At 37.3% G+C, this 16,372-nt stretch overlaps 1 protein-coding gene across 2 annotated transcripts in view; it reads left to right on the top strand.

Annotated features, from left to right (window-relative positions):
- LOC109097946 (rap guanine nucleotide exchange factor-like 1) overlaps nucleotides 1–16,372 on the top strand; it is a 34,811-nt gene that overhangs the window by 15,596 nt on the left and 2,843 nt on the right. For both annotated transcript variants that reach the window (XM_042728191.1, XM_042728187.1), the window contains 13 exons: nucleotides 30–108; nucleotides 2,966–3,116; nucleotides 3,847–3,944; nucleotides 4,619–4,731; nucleotides 5,348–5,515; nucleotides 5,726–5,823; nucleotides 6,196–6,318; nucleotides 7,650–7,828; nucleotides 8,335–8,425; nucleotides 8,765–8,815; nucleotides 9,778–9,865; nucleotides 13,039–13,103; nucleotides 14,259–14,313. In XM_042728191.1, the coding sequence (XP_042584125.1) occupies nucleotides 30–108; nucleotides 2,966–3,116; nucleotides 3,847–3,944; nucleotides 4,619–4,731; nucleotides 5,348–5,515; nucleotides 5,726–5,823; nucleotides 6,196–6,318; nucleotides 7,650–7,828; nucleotides 8,335–8,425; nucleotides 8,765–8,815; nucleotides 9,778–9,865; nucleotides 13,039–13,103; nucleotides 14,259–14,313 (1,359 nt within the window). The remainder of the gene's footprint in view (nucleotides 1–29; nucleotides 109–2,965; nucleotides 3,117–3,846; nucleotides 3,945–4,618; nucleotides 4,732–5,347; nucleotides 5,516–5,725; nucleotides 5,824–6,195; nucleotides 6,319–7,649; nucleotides 7,829–8,334; nucleotides 8,426–8,764; nucleotides 8,816–9,777; nucleotides 9,866–13,038; nucleotides 13,104–14,258; nucleotides 14,314–16,372) is intronic.

Here is a 16,372-nt window from a genome sequence, read left to right as displayed (position 1 = left end):
GTTGTGCTCTTCTCTCTGTCTCCTTGCAGAAATACTCCTGGATGACTTCATGCTGACGCACCCAATCTTCTTGGCCCCAGACAAGTTCCAGCAGGTCTTGCTTCAGCAGTATCCTTTCCCCTCGCCAGAACCACAAGTGCCAAATTTACACCTTTTAACTTTTGAAAATCTTCATTGGACGACTGTAAGCCTACCTTAATGTGATTTATCCAAGTAGAACACGTACCTGAACATCATATTCTGGAAAAATAGCTCTCTTAACCAATTGTAGGGCTATGACTGGGATTTAGGGTCTTATCAACATATAATTTCTGTTAGCATTAACATCAAGATTAAAGTTTAGGCTGCAGTTTATGATAGGAATGTTCTCGCATTTGGTGTGGGCAAGTTTAATAAATTGTAGATATTATTTTTTTACATTAAATTGAATATATAACTTTTTAATTAAATATTTAAAGATTAAACTTAATTTAATTCGTTTTGAATGTATTCTTTGTTCTTTGTTTTCAATTATCTATTAAAACAGACACCATTGGACAATATATCTGTGTTTACTCACAAAAAGTTTTGCATTTCTTGAGAAACCTGTTTTTAATATGATATGAGATGGGAGGAAACATTATGTTTAAAAAAACGACAACTATATTGTGCTTTGTTTCCTTAGGAATGTGATACAAGAAAACGCAAAAGCATTGAAATATAATTTCTCCTCCCGTCTAATATTTTTCCATCATCATATCCTGTTAGGGGCTCTTTACTATAGCATGACATCATATCCTGCCGTCTATAACCATTACAGTGTCTGAAGAAATTTGACATGATCAAAGTCTAGCATGACCACACTTTATGGTTTGTCAGACCTATGGACACAACTCAGAACTGCTTCAATCATGTATGACTTGCTAATTGTCTTCCTGGTGAAATTTTGTAGAGCTTCACCTAACTTTTTAGTTTTTAGCTAAACCTTAATTTTTTTTAAAGTCTTGTTTATGTCATGTTTGAAACTGAATGATCACACTGACAGCTATGCTAGTGTCCTACATGTTCTCCAATCAGTTTGTTTACTTCACAAAACTTCAGAAGAAGCATTTGGCTCTAAATTATCAAGCTGAACACTTGAATGTCTTCAAAACACTTCCAAAACAAACTGAATTATCTGCCATAAAACAGGCAGTACACACAGCCGAAGAGCCTGGCCTCTTTCTACCGCAGGGGGCTAACAGTCGCACATGCCGTTTAAGATTTGGGTCAGAATGATTTTACCAATTAGCCGCAATGCTAACCTACCTCTGTCAGACTCTGCAGGCCAAAGCCCCCCCCACCATCCCTTGGGGTCCATCGGTTGCCTAAATTCAGATTAGAAGAGTGCAACGTGGGGAATGTTTGTTTTGTTAGCTTTAGGCGTTGTGTCAGAGTGTGTATAAGTGTGTGTGTGTGTGTGAAGAGGACACCCCTCTTTCATTCAGTGACCTACATTCCTTCTGTGAATGCCATAGCCCCCCCTACCCAGACCATAATGCTGTCTGAGGGGCTTGTCTGCAGATTTAAGCACAAAGGTATTCCTGGGGAGGTCCGTCTGCATGCCTCAGCGCTCCTAATGCAGCGTGTCTGCTGTGCGGCGGCCCCCCGAGTGTCTGCGGCAATCAGTGACCCTCGCTAATCTTCCCTGACTGCCGTCACCACATCGCCTTATGATCCGCTCCTCTCTTTCTCTTTCTTCTCCCTCCTCCCGGGCCATTTATCTTTCCACTTTCCACACCTTTTTTCCTGGTCTTTGACTTGACCTAATCCAGCCCTAATCAGATCTTTTTGTTGTGGCAACATGTCTGCTTCCTGCTTAGAAAAGCCCCGTCTCGTAGACTTCCCACTCGTCAGGGCTCATTTGAGGGGTTTAATAAAAAGACTTCAAAGCAGGATGATTCCTTTTCACTCAAGACTGATAGGGCTTTTAGCTCTTCACACGTTTGACAGTCCTGGTGGAGTCGGGCTGGCCGGACTCCAAACCGCTGCGGCGGCCGTGATCCGGGGCTCGTGCGAGGGAACAGAGTTCAGATTTCGCAGCTGCCCAGCGGCTCAGACGGCTGCTGTTTTTTGGCACCCGAGCAGAGGTGACGGCTCTGGATATAGATTTACTAGATCTGTGATGCAATTTGCAGAAGTTCCTCTTGGGCCTTTTTTGTATGAAAATAGCTGTCGATTTTAGACAGGGTGTCGGGGACTCTTTAATTATAGGCAGAGAGGCTTAGGGATACTCCAGTTTAAATTTAGTCCGCCTTTCAGGTTTCCTGCTCATATGAGTGGTAGGATTGGGGACAGGGAGTCTTTGCAGATTTTTAGGTCATTTTACGTGCTGATAAAGTATATGTCTTTGCTTAAATGCTATTGTGTGACTTTACCAACCTATGTAAGCCTGCGAGTACAGAAAAATCCATTCGGCGTGTGTTTATGTTGTAAGTTCTGTGTGTATGTGAGTGTGTGTGGGTGTGATGGGTGTGTTGCATCGGCCTCAATACTTTTCAAAGGTTGTAATTATTCTAGCTGTCTGGCCACAGAAGCATAGATTTTGTTTTTCCAGTGCGGCATCTGTGTCAGGTGATCGGACAGCGGCTGTCTGAGTATGTTTATCTGCATACACTCATAAAAACCCACTCAGTGCAATTTCTGTGCTGAAAAACACCAGCTGTATGTTGTGTTTCAGGCTACAAAAGGCTATCTATCTATCTATCTATCTATCTATCTATCTATCTATCTATCTATCTATCTATCTATCTATCTATCTATCTATCTGTCTGTCTGTCTGTCTGTCTGTCTGTCTGTCTGTCTGTCTGTCTGTCTGTCTGTGTCTCTGTTTCTGTCTGTCTGTACAGGTATAGACATGTGTGTACAGCTGTATTCACTGTATTTAGTGAGCGCAGGTGTGTGTGTGTTGGTTCGTGAGTGTGTTGTATCTTAACTCCTGGCTCAGATTCAGCTCAGAGGGTAAGCAGGGTGAGGGTTGGCCCGGCTGGGACGGAGCTGAGCGGAAACTTGCAGTTCTGTCTGTGGCCTTCCGCTATCTGGACACGTACAGAGACTTACTGCAGGAGGAGGGAGATCGCTCCAACACTTTCCCAAAGGTACTGCACACGTTTGTAAAAAAAAAAAAAAAAAAAAAACCTCAAAACTCATAAATGTTTTTTCAAATTTTCAAATGCATACAAACAACAAAATACATATATATATTTAAATGTTTTAATTTAATCAGCACTTTTGTCTTCTCAGTTAAATATCTAAAAAACTGTATTAATTGATTTGGGAAACAACATGAGTCTTGTTCAGAGAATAAATCTTGAATTAAGATTTCTTTTCTTACCCCATTGGTAATTGTTTTAAGCATGCACCTCATTCAATTTTGTTAGAAGTTTATTTAGAAAAATAAACCTAATTGCAGAATTATATATTTTTTTTTTTGGACGTTTATATTTTGTTTAATGGTTTGTGTATGTCTGTGTTGGTTTGTATGGAAACCCCACCAAGGAAAATATTGCACATCAGTTTTTCTTAATTAAAGACAAACACACCTGTGCTCCAGATGTTATTTTTTTCTCGTTTGTGATATTTTGTTCCGGTATATGACTACACAAGATTTATTTTGAAACCTGTTATTTTCTTATGTTTTCTTGCAGCTGTTTTTAGACATCAGACCATGAATCAGAACTGTCTGTTTTTCACATTGTCGTTTCATTAATATTAAAATGCTTATTGAAATTCTAAGAATTTATAAAAAGGTTCATTTTTCATCGTCGTTTGCTTCATCTCCTTTGTTTCCTTCCTCCTGGTCTTAATAATAAATGCATGTCGTTTCAGGAGCTGTATTTGAGCGCCGTTCAGGAGCTCAGCCGCTTTCCTGATCTGGTGGAAGACGTCCTGAAGCTTCAGCGCTGGACTGAGATATTACACAGCCCGTGAGCATCATCCTCACAGTGGAATATTAATATAAGCTATAAATATTTTTTATGAGCTATAATGGCTGCAGAAATCATAGAAGAACAGAAAATCATTTAATACATGAAGCCTCTTAGTTTGGTGAAGTACAACATGAGTTGTAAAGTATTAAATGAGGCACATGTAGTTGCCCATTAAGAGCTTTAGAACCAGATGAAGAATTAATGTGCTTTTGTGAGATTAATACTTTAATGTGTTGTGTTCGCTTTCGATTGTGTCATTAAAAGCCTCACAACAGGGCAGCAGTTTTGTCATAAACTCTTGTTTTTTTTGTTTAGTTTTTTTTTGTCTGTAGCTTGGTTTATATAAAATAAACACATTTTTTCCTGGACAACTTTTAAGTGGCACTGGAATGTTTGGTCTTTCTTCATCTTTAAATTATAAAGATGCCATGCGAACATAATCAATGCCATTTACATGGTTTTGGCAGATTGGAGTTTCTAAAAAAATTTCTAAACCGTTTAAGAGCATGCCATGACTGGTCCTCAAATATCTTTCCCATGCATAGAATATTTTCCACCCCTGATGCCATTACTAAACAAATTTTAGGTTAATAATAGTCTTTTGGAGACAAATATCTTATTCAGTTATTAACACATGAATAGCTACCTGACTTGTTATATCTATCCGACAGAGCCGAGGAGGACAAGGAAAGTCGCAAGAAGCAAGTCCGCCCTCTCTTCCGACACTTCAGACGTATCGACGCCTGCCTGCAGCCCCGAGAGGCTTTCCGTGGCTCGGACGAGAGTACGTACAAACCTTTGTTTTAATAGGATGCATAAATATTGCACAGACTGACCCCAGTTTATTACCACTGCGTTTGCTTAGCTGTGCAATAACACCCATGAGAATACTGTTAGTAAATCATCTTATTCATCCTTTTTTTTTTGTGAAAGTGCCAGTCTGCTTCAGACTAGGATGAAGTAGCATGTGCCAAGATTTATAGATGCAATGAGCTCATCTGATGAAATGAGACTCTTTGTCAGGGCAGTGGCTCAAGCCAAGCTAAGTGATTTCCCAGACCTTAATCAATAGGCAATCTGACAGTACAAAACGCTGCTGACCCTGAAGCCTCCAGTGACCCAGTTTGTGCTTTTGTCAGAGCCGTGACTAGTAAATAGAGAAGAAGTCAATACTGTACATAATTACTACTATTCAAAGTTTTGCCTCTTTTATTTAACTTGAGATAAAATGATTCAGTAAAAATGGGTGATGGCGATGTTAATATTTAGAAAATCTCTGTATGTATACATTATATCTTTGATTTAGTCTAGACCTTGTCATTTTTCTATAATGTACCAGAAGCCTAAGATGGGGGCAATATGTATTGGGTAATGGATTTGACTGTTTGGTCCTTGTTTAGTCTTCTGCAGGGTTTACACACCAGATCACTCATACGTGACCATTCGGAGCCGTCTCTCATGCCGGGTCGGAGAGATCTTGGCTCTGGTGAAAGAGAAACTCCAGTATAGCGAAGACCAGCCCACCCTACCCGCCAACCTCATACTGGTGGCCGTCACCTCATCTGGGGGTAAGAGAATTAAAGTCCGTACCCACGAACACCATGCAAACTCACTAAGACCTCACTTGCACACTGAAACCCCAAACAGCATCATTTGTGTAAAGTGGCATGACAATTTATAATGATCCAGACCTTGACTCACTGTTAGGGAACATTATATTTTTTGGACTGGCTTGGCTCATCTGCTTTAACATCACAATCTAATCTGTGTTTGTTCAGAGAAGGCTGTGTTCCGTCCCAGCGACGAGGCCGTTTTCACCACTCTTGGTGTCAACACCCACCTGTTCGCCTGTGAGCCCGCGGAGCTCGAGAGCTTGGTGAGAACCGTGGGCGAGACGCTTCTGTGGAGGGGGGGGGGTGCCGTTCCCATAGAGACCTTCATAAATAGCAAGCACAAGTGTTCTGTATTTGCTACATTCATACTGGAATTCTTACTTAAGATTGTTATAAATTAAACACCACAAATTAAGATGTTATCTACAGCAGTGCTGAGAACTTGATTCAGTGGTTTAGAAAGCATTCGATTGCCATCAAAATCTTGTTTTATTCAACCACAAAGCGAAAGTAGCATCTCATCATGAATGCGGTAGGATGTAAGCAAATATTGAATACTTGGGGGCACTTAAGCCCATATTGACTCAGTGTCTTTTGGTGATTCCGGTCCTCATCCACATGTCTTTGTCGGTCAGATACCGCTCCCTGAGGAGATCCACTGGTCACCGGGAGACAGCAAACTTCATGACATGAGCGCAGAGGAGGTGGCCAATCAGCTGGTGGTGTTCGACTGGGAACTCTTCAGCTGTGTGCACGAGGTCAGGACACTACAGCCCTCAGATCATCAGTATTCAGCTTCACCACAGACAGACACAGGCCAGCGAAAAGCTGCTGCAATGCATTGTGCACAAAATATCAAAATGTTTAATGTTTTCACATCTTTTTTTAATTGGAAGATATCAGGGGATTCATTCTTAAAAGACAATTTCCTTGTAGCCTCTGCATTAAACTTTGGTACATTATAGTAAATTAGTTCTTTTTTTTATTTATGTGCATGGCAGATGATTTTATCTAAAGCAAATTGCAGGCATTTGAGATGCATTTTATGTGAATTTGGAAATCAGACCCTTTACCTTTTTAGTTGCTAGTGTCATGCTCACAATTAATTAGTCGTTTTAAATTAGTAACATTCATTTATTTACTCTTTATTAGTTACTTTTAAACTTAATTTGTTTTAAAGTTTCAAGGTTTTAAATGCACAAATAAATGTTATCCTGAGATTTTTTTTGCAGATTATTTAATGTCTATGCTACAGGTTTTTTTTTTTTCACAATTCCTAAAAAGTTAGTTACCTAAAACTAAAATTATTAAAAATCACAATGGTACTAAAACTAAAAGTATTAAAAATCACAATGGCACTCATTACATACATAAACAAAATAAAGATTGTGACTGTTGTTGTTGTTATTAGAAAATAAAACTAATAAAATTGAATTTGGGAATTATGAGAAAGCTGAAAGTAAATAAAACATAAGTATTAGATGAAAAATTTACTTAAAAAACTTGAAAATATTGCTGTGACAACCAACTGAAATAAAATAGGATTAGGTACTAAAATGACTAAAACCAAAACTGAAATAAATTATCAAAGCTATATAGGAAAATGTAAAATAATAAATAAAAATAAAATAAAAAATACAAAAGTTCCCAACAAAATTACTAAAATTTAAACTAAAATTAAAATAAAACTGAAAATGTAAAATAAAGGCTAATTCAAAATAAATAAATAAATTAATATTATAATAGTATATAAATAAAATTAAAATGACACTGTCCTAAAATGGTAAACAATATATCTTAATTTGTCAGTATGCATATTTTTAATTGGTATATCCTTCATATATACTGGTTCGCTACAGTATTTACTGCAGATACTGATCAAGACTTGTCTAGTGCTACAATGCATCCTCTGTAGTATTCCATTGCAAACAAAATTGTGCCTTAGGAAACTGGCTTTAAGTTCAAGGCTAGCCACACAGCAAAGTTCATGTAAAAACAACAAAACTTTATGAACGTTATGCAATGTTTTCCTTGTGTCTTTGTTCCTGTTCATGTTTGATTTTTTTGGGGGGCGGGTTTGTTTGAACAGGTGGAGTTTGTGTGTTACGTGTTTCACGGGGAGCAGGCTCGCTGGCGCCCCCTCAACCTGGAGCTGATCCTGCAGCGATGCAGTGAAGTGCAGCACTGGGTCGCCACAGAGATCCTGCAGTGCCAGTCGCTTCCAAAGAGGATACAGCTACTGCGCAAGTTCATAAAGATTGCAGCCTTGTGAGTGTATGTGTGTTTGGGAAGGGTACAAGCTGAAACGGCTTATGAACGTGACAAAAATGAATTATTCAGGAATCATCACGGCACTGAATTGTGTCAGAACTGTGAACATGATAATATATAACACCCCACGTATATCAACACCTTTTCAGTATTCTGGCTTTCGGAGGGGGTGGTTAGCCAATCATAAAAGGGTTCAGCTGCATATAGTGACTTTTTTTATTATTATTTTTTAAAATACAATATTTCTATATAGCTTCAATTTATTTTTATGCCAGGTTGAGTAAGTTTAGTACTGAAACTAAATTTGCTTCAGGTAGTCGCCAAACATTTTTTTAGTTTAAATGAAAGTTTTTCATCTAATATTTGTTGATTTCAGCTTTATTTCAATTACCAAAAATTTGATACATATTTTAATAGTTTTAGAGAACTATAACAACACTATTAGGCTCTTTATTAGGTTTGTGTATGTAATGAGTGCTGTTGTGTGTATGTGTGTGTTTCAGATGTAAACAGCAGCAGGATCTGCTGTCGTTCCTGGCGCTGGTTCTCGGATTGGACAACCCTGCAGTCAGCCGCCTACGTCTGACCTGGGAAGTGAGTGCATTTGTTTGTTAATCTCCCTTTTTCACGCTCACACACAGTCTCTTAGCACCTCTGCCTACTCTCGTTCCTAAGAACCGTCGAGTGTTATTCTTGGCAGGAGGCTATTAGCAGTTGTCATGACAACAGAACTGAATTAGCTCGCGCGGTTCCGAAGGAAATACTTCCATGTCCACCTGTACATTTAATGCCAGATTATGCCTTTTTATTTAAAAAAATGTGTTCACTCATCCGATTCCTAACAGAGTTTTAATTGGCACGTGAAATGTGTCATTCGCTAATTGCATGTGTGTGTGTGTGTGTGTGTGTGTGTGTGTGTGTGTGTTTTTGCAGGGTTTGCCAGGAAAGTTCCGGAAGCAGTTTCAGCAGTTTGAGAGCATTGCGGTAAGTGAAGAAAAATCCCCAATGCAGTTTAATATCTGAACTGTTTCTCCTAGACAGCAGTGAGATTAAATGGAGGGCGAGCGGAGACTTTTGCTTAGGTCTTCTGCTTCTCCGTTGCTTATCTTGAGAGAAAGACTCCTAGAGTTTCAGATAACATCTCAAAAAAAGTCTTAACTGTGCTCAGATTGGCAAAGAACAAAAGTTAGAGAACTCAGTATGAGCTTTTTTTCTTTTTTTTCTTTTTCTTTTTTTTTATCAAATTCTTCCGTGATCATATTATCTGAACTATAAAATCCATGTTCATTTTATAACTCTGCACTCTAATTGTATGTCAACAATTGTCTCATTTGTCTATTTTTATGTTTACTCAGTACTTCTAGAAATAAATACTTTTATTTCTTTATTTCTAAATGAATACTTTATTTTTAAGTTAAAGAATAGTTCACCCAAAAATGTTTTTTTTTTTTTTTCAGTTGAATTACTCACCTTCATGCCATCCAAGATGTAGATAAGACAAGACAATGGGCTCTGTCACTTTAAGAGTCAAAAAAACAAATAATGTCCGTTTCGCTTGAAAAGACCTCAGTGTTTTGCCAGGAGCTAATTTTGTGTTTCCTGTACCTGCTTTTTTGATTCTCAAAGTGACAGAACCCCTTAACTTGCATTTTATAAATCACCAAGGAGCATGGGTTCAGATAAAAATCTTCTTTAATGTTCTACTGAAGAAAGAAAATCACCTACATGTACATCTTGGATGGCCTGAGGGTGAGCAGATAAACAGCAAATGCTCATTTTTGGGTGAGCTATCCCTTTAATAATTGAGTGCAGTGTAACTGAGAACTCCATTAAGCCTCTTGATCTCTGAAAGAACAACCTCTGAGCAATAAAATTTGTCACTCTGAAGGCTCTTTTGACATTAATCGACAGCATTTGTGATGATGATGTTGTTTGTGCTGCTACAGGACCCTTCGAGGAACCACAAGTCATACAGAGACCTTCTAGCAAGCCTGAGAGCCCCACTCATACCCTTCACTCCACTGCTGCTAAAGGGTGAGTCCCTCACACACACACACACGTTACAGTAGCACCAGTGTGCTCTCAGTCTCTTCCTCCAGCTGTTGTCCATATGTGCTCCTATAAAGTCCCCTCCTGTGGTGACTGGCTCTGTGATTTGAAGTCGGTCTGAAAGGCCCCGCCTCATTAATTAACGCCCCTCTGATCTGCAGCTCCTGTATATGCTGGGTTTCAGACCCCCTGCAGCCAAACATGCACCAGGGATCAAGACGCTTGCTTACACATTAGTGATACACACAAACACATGTGCATTTTGTATTATGATGGGACTTCCAGTGTTTTTTTTCCTTTACTGAGCAAATGATATAGTCTATCCTGTAACCCTAAACTTAACCCTCAATCCAAGAATTTTTGCATGCCATTAAGACATTATTTAATCCCTTTTTGTGTTTCCTTGTGGACATCTGTGGGTTTCTCTCATTCTACTATGCTTGAGGGGATATTTGGTGCCCACAATGAAAGCAAAACCGAACCCACATTTTGTTGCTGCAATTTATTAAAAAGTTTCATTATATGCTCAAATTGTTACCTGAAAACACAGATCTTGTACTGAATGTTAATTAATGCCTAAAAGTAGAGGAAATCTATTGACGCACATTGTTGCACTTTTTTCTCTCATGTTGTTGTGAGTATATACACTACCATTCAAATCAAAGCTTTTTAAAAGTCTCTTATGATCACCAAGGTTGCCTTTATTTCTTCAAAAAACATATTTATGTTAATTTTAACAATTTAAAATGAGTGTTTTCTATTTTAATACATTTTAAAATTTAATTTATTCCTTTGATGTGAAGCTGAATTTTCAGCATCATTATTCCAGTCTTCAGTGTCACATGATCCTCCAGAAATCATTCTAATATGATGATGTGCTGCTTAAAAAAAAACGTTTTTTTTTACAGCATTTATACAAATTACAGCATTTATTTGAAATTGATTTTTTTTTTGTAGAAATCTAAAAGTCTTTACTGTAACTTTTGATCAGTTTGTGTCTTTTCGAAATAAAAGTATTTTTAAAAAATCTAACTTACTCAAACCTTTGAATGGTAGTGTATGAGTGCTTCTCAATTCAGTTTTCTTTCCCCCTTCTGATTTTAAAACAGTATAAACACATGCACACCTTTATCCACATTTCTACACACATTCATACACACAGCTGCTATATTCCTGTCTCATCTGTCTGTAGTCTGTCCATGTCTTTTCCCTCTCTGTCTCCTTCCCTGCAGGTGCTCATGACTCAAGCCTGTCAGGATCAGTCGAGCATCAAAGTCTTTGCTGAGCATTGCTCTGCTTTTCAGTCTGACACACACATTACATGACTCTGGCACGAGACACAAAAACATCAGAATACGAAAGACAGGCTTTGTAAATGAGGAAAAACAGGCTCAAGAATGGTGAACACAGGACCACTAACCTGCAAACTGATTCGTTTGGATGAACAAAACACTGAACACTTCGAGCACCTTTGCTTTGTAGATGCTGATCTGTCACTACTCAGAGCAGGGCTTCATCTGTAGTCTGACGGGGGGATCTTTGGTGTTTAGTGGATTTGAACACTGTGTCTCCTGCGTGGCCTGCAGGAGCTGCTGTCCTGAAAGTGTAAATTGTCCTGAGTCTGCTGGGATAAAGATGTTAGAATGGTGTTAGTAGTTGACAGACAGTGTCATTTGTGTCTTGAAATGTCAACTGATCTAGAACTCCAACATACTTTCAATGTGTATCCAGCAGGAGACATGTACAGGTGCACATGTGTAATGGAAATGCATTTGGCATCTCGTCTATTGAATTAGATTATGCTGATTATGATGCATGCCTGAGGTCAGTAGCCGTGTTTTATCTTCATCATAAATGTAGCTTGATGCATTAAATATGATTAAAAATTTACTCAAATGATTTTAGGTGGACATTTCAGAGTTTAAGAGCTAGAGCAGTGACCTTCGAAAGAAAGCTGGAGAGGTCGTTTGGGATGTTTGTTTGAGATGGCAAGGCGAAATGTGACACGTGTTGCATTTTTAATGGCTTTTTTGTTAAAAAAAAGTAGCAGGTCAGGAGGTGAAGCATGATACAACCCTCCTACTTTCTCTCGTTCTCAAAATTCAGGTTAATTTATTGCCATGGCTAAGAAAAGGCATTGTACTTTTTTAAATTTAAAATAATAATATATATATTTTATTAAAATATCTGAAATAATAATAATAATAATAATAATAATAATAATAATAATAATAATATTAAAATAATTGTATTGAATTGTACATTCTTATACCAGTGTTATGTATTATTTATATAGTTTTTTCATTTTACATTTTTAATTTGAGATTTAGTAATTTAGTTATGTGCTTTTGTCATTTTTATAAGTTTTTTTTTTTTTTATTTCTGTAAAAGTGTTTATTTAAATTAAAAAAATTTATTTAAGTTTTGGTTTTAGATTTGGTTTATTAATTTCAGTTGGTTTCCAAAGCAACTATCCAATTCTTAAGAATTTAGTTTAAGTTTTTCAATATATATTATATATATATTAATATTTTATTTTTTATTTTATTTTATTTTATTTTATTTTATTTTATTTTATTTTATTTTATTTTATTTTATTTTATTTTATTTTATTTTATTTTATTTTATTTTATTTTATTCCCATTTATTTTTTTTTATTTTATTTTATTAACATAACTATATATGGTAGTTATGTAATGTTAAATTTTCGTGACCCGTGCAGACAGACAGTGAGCTCACGCTGAAGTGCAGGACTCAAACAGTTGCGTGAAACTGTAAGCATGCAGATATTCACTGTTATAGAGCAATACATTGGCACATGGCCTCTCTTTCTCTTTACTCAATCATCTGTATTCAGTACACTCATCCTGACAGCATGTAGTGTCTCTAACATTCTCCTTTCCTCTCATGTTACCTGCCTCTCTCTCTTTTTTCACCAGACCTAGCCCAGGCACAGACAGATCACCCATCATGACATGATGACTGTTCACGTCTCCTTCTCCTTCTCTCTCTTTCTCTTTTCTTGTGTGTGAATGTCAAGCTTCAGTTCAGCTCAACTAGAAAGAAGACGCCTGGCTGAGCGAGTGATGGCATGATGGCATGTCATTACATAACTGTTCCCTTTATCATGAATTCACTCTCTCACTCTCTCTCTGCAGATCTGACCTTCCTCCATGAGAGCTGTAAGACTTTCCACGGGGAACTGGTTAATTTTGAAAAGATGGTGAGTTGACATATATAATGGAAGTAATGATGTGCTTACATTAATGCACACACATATTTATGTAGCTACTTAAATGAGGACATACCATAGATTTAGCTTAAAAAAGCTAATTAGAATTTCTACAGACTAGCTCGAACCTTAATCCTTCCCCTAACAGGAAGTTTTCATTTAAAAAATTAATAAATTTTAGAACAAAAAAATAACATTATTTGCTCTATTTAAGAATAGGGTTCAAAATTGAGAATGGGATTTTTTTTTTATTGTAAACGATTTCCATGTTTTCGTTAATGATTCTACATTGCAGTCAGAACGGCATAATAAAATATGCATATGCATCATTCAGATCCCGCTATACTTTGTTAGTGTTGTGACAACAAGCATGCATCTTAATTTCTGTCAGCTGTGCATGAAAATGAATAATTAAGGTTCAAGCATATGCTTAACTGTTTCTCACAATGTAAAATATCTGTGTAAATATTTATTATATATCCACTACCTTTCAGATGTTTGGGGCTAGTAAGGTTTTTTTTTAAAAGCAATCAATCAAAAGTGACAGTAAAGACATTTATAATGTTACAAAAGATTTCTATATCAAATAAATGCTGTTTTTCTTTTAAAACTTATTTACATTACAGAAAAAAATGTATCAAGGTTCCCACAAAAATATTAAGCAGCACAACTGTTTTCAACATTGATAAGAAATGTTACGAAATGAGCAGCAAAACAGCATATAAGGATGATTTCTGAAGGATCATGTGACACTGAAGATTGGAGTAATAATCCTAAAAATTCAGCTTTGCATTACAAGAATAAAATATGTTAAAATAGAAAACAGCTATTTTTAAATTGATAAAAATGTTTTACTGTATTTTTCATCAAATAAATGCAGCTTTAGATTTTTTTTTTCAAAAACATCTGAAATGTTCTTAAAACTGACAACAAATTGATGAGGGTGTAATGAATGCAATAAGAATTGTTCTCATTGTGCATTCTTTTTCCTTCAAAATGACTAAAATAATTGTTAGAATGAAGTCTCTGAGGCTCTGATTAATACAGGATATCCTGTACAGCTAATTAGTGGCCACAGGTACAATATTTTTTATACCGTTCACTGAATGACTGTCAGTCAAATCTCTGTCTCTTTTTTTTTTCTAGCACAAAGTGGCCGAGATGGTGCGAAGCATCAGGAGGTACAGGAGCTCTCAGCTAGGTATGTGTATTCCTGCACACACACACACACACACACACACACACACACACACACACACACACACACACACACACACACACACACACACACACACACACACACACAGACAGACAGACATCGGCCTGTCAAACAGGATTAGTGCAGAAGTAGAGCATGTCTCCACCCGCCAATATAACAACATACCTACATGAACGCGTACACACACACACACACACACACGCTCGCATACACACCTGTCTGAGTGGATTAGTTCTAGGAGACTGCTGCTCCACCCTGCCACTGCCCATCTGTTTGGGACAGCACAGCCCTCGGGGCCATGAGCCACAGGGCACCGCTTCATAACACACACACACACACACACACGCCCACAGTGTGTGTGTACACAAGCAACAGCTGGGCAGCGCTTCAAAACTTTTATGCTCTTAGACAAAAAGTATGATTAGCGGTTGTACATGTGTTTGCATGTGCATTATGAGTAATGACATTCATTATAGAGTGGTTCAGAGAAAGAACGTCTCCATAGGGAAATCTATTTTTTTATTAACTTTTAAAAAGACACACCTGCTGTGTACGCCGAGGTTGTTAACTAAAGTCAGTTTCTGTTTTACAGTTATTTTCACTTTCTGTCTTGATTCCACTGTTTTGGAATCTTGACTCCTAGATTCAATCTCAACAATCACACAAACAAAACATGGCTCCCATGGTTACCGTGGCGTTCCGTGGCTCTGCACACACCCGCACAGCCTTCAATTCATCTTATACATCATCTGCACCGTCACACCCTGCACAAGGTTCTTATTTCCTTCCTCTCCATGAGGCTGTTTGTTTGGAGGTCGTCATGCATGATTTTATCATTATCACAATCATTTCAAAGCACCATCTCTATGATCTTCAACTGGTAAACACAAAAACAAATCGACATGATTGTGGTAAATGCTTTAAATGTATTATTTAAAAAGAGATTTGAAATAAGATTGAGACTCAAAAAGAAATGCATTTCCAAGACAACATTAAAAATATAACTGTTCTTAACATTGATAATAATAAGAAATGTTTCTTTAGCAAATCAGTATATTAGAATGTTTTCTGAAGATTAGTAAATTGCCATGACATTGATACATTATATTTTAAAATAAATTGAAAAAGAAAACAATTATTTTCAATTGTAATAATATTATTGTTTTACTGTATGTTTAATTAAATTAATGCCGCCTTAGTGAGAATGTGACTTCTTTCAAAAACATAAAAAAACCTTACTGACCTGAAACTTTTGAATGAAAGTGTATTTATTTCCTACCATGTTATGTTATGTATTACCATATTGTTTATTACCATATAGGAGGTGTTTCCAATATGGCCCTCGAAGCGACTTGTTAATGTTCTGCCATATTTGAGGAGCTCTATAACTGAGTGTTTTTTATCACTATGAAAATAACCCCTTTTGGGCTATTATTTTAGTATGATTATTTTATCAGCACTTTGTTCTCTTCTGTAGCTGCTGTCCATTGTCTCCAGTTTGTCTCATGCATCAGGCCACTTATTTTCCTGTCTGTGGCTCTGAATGAGGGCTGTAATTATCAGGGCTCATTCTCCCTCCATCTACCTGAGTGGATTGCCCTCATCCATTTCCATTAGAGGGATTGATGGCCAGCCTGGCACTTTTTCAGTCTGGTGTGTAGAAGTGGCCTTTTCTAGAACCATCCATTTTTCTCTATGTGCAGCAAATAGTTTAATTTAGATGCATCCAAAACCTCCGCCCACTGTCTTTATTATCGCACATTCAAAACACTCCATTGTGAGCTAATATTTATGTTGAATTTGCTGGTGTAGCATGACATTCAATCTCTTGCTCACATAATGGGACCCCATTTGCAATGACATTTCTATATGGTGGCTGAGGCTCATTTGGTGACGCATCGAGGCCAGAGGGCATCGATTTCAATAAATACATTGCAGCCATTGACATTTGTAAGACCATGCAGAACTGCTCCTGCCACCGTTTCCCTTAATAAAGCGGGTTTGAACTTTGGGGGAGCTGCTCGGATGTGAGACTTAATGA

The sequence above is a fragment of the Cyprinus carpio genome, chromosome A3 (assembly GCF_018340385.1).
Source record: "Cyprinus carpio isolate SPL01 chromosome A3, ASM1834038v1, whole genome shotgun sequence".
NCBI lineage: Eukaryota > Metazoa > Chordata > Actinopteri > Cypriniformes > Cyprinidae > Cyprinus > Cyprinus carpio.
The sequence above is the reverse complement of the archived record's forward strand: the minus strand, read 5'-3'. Positions and strand labels throughout refer to the sequence as shown.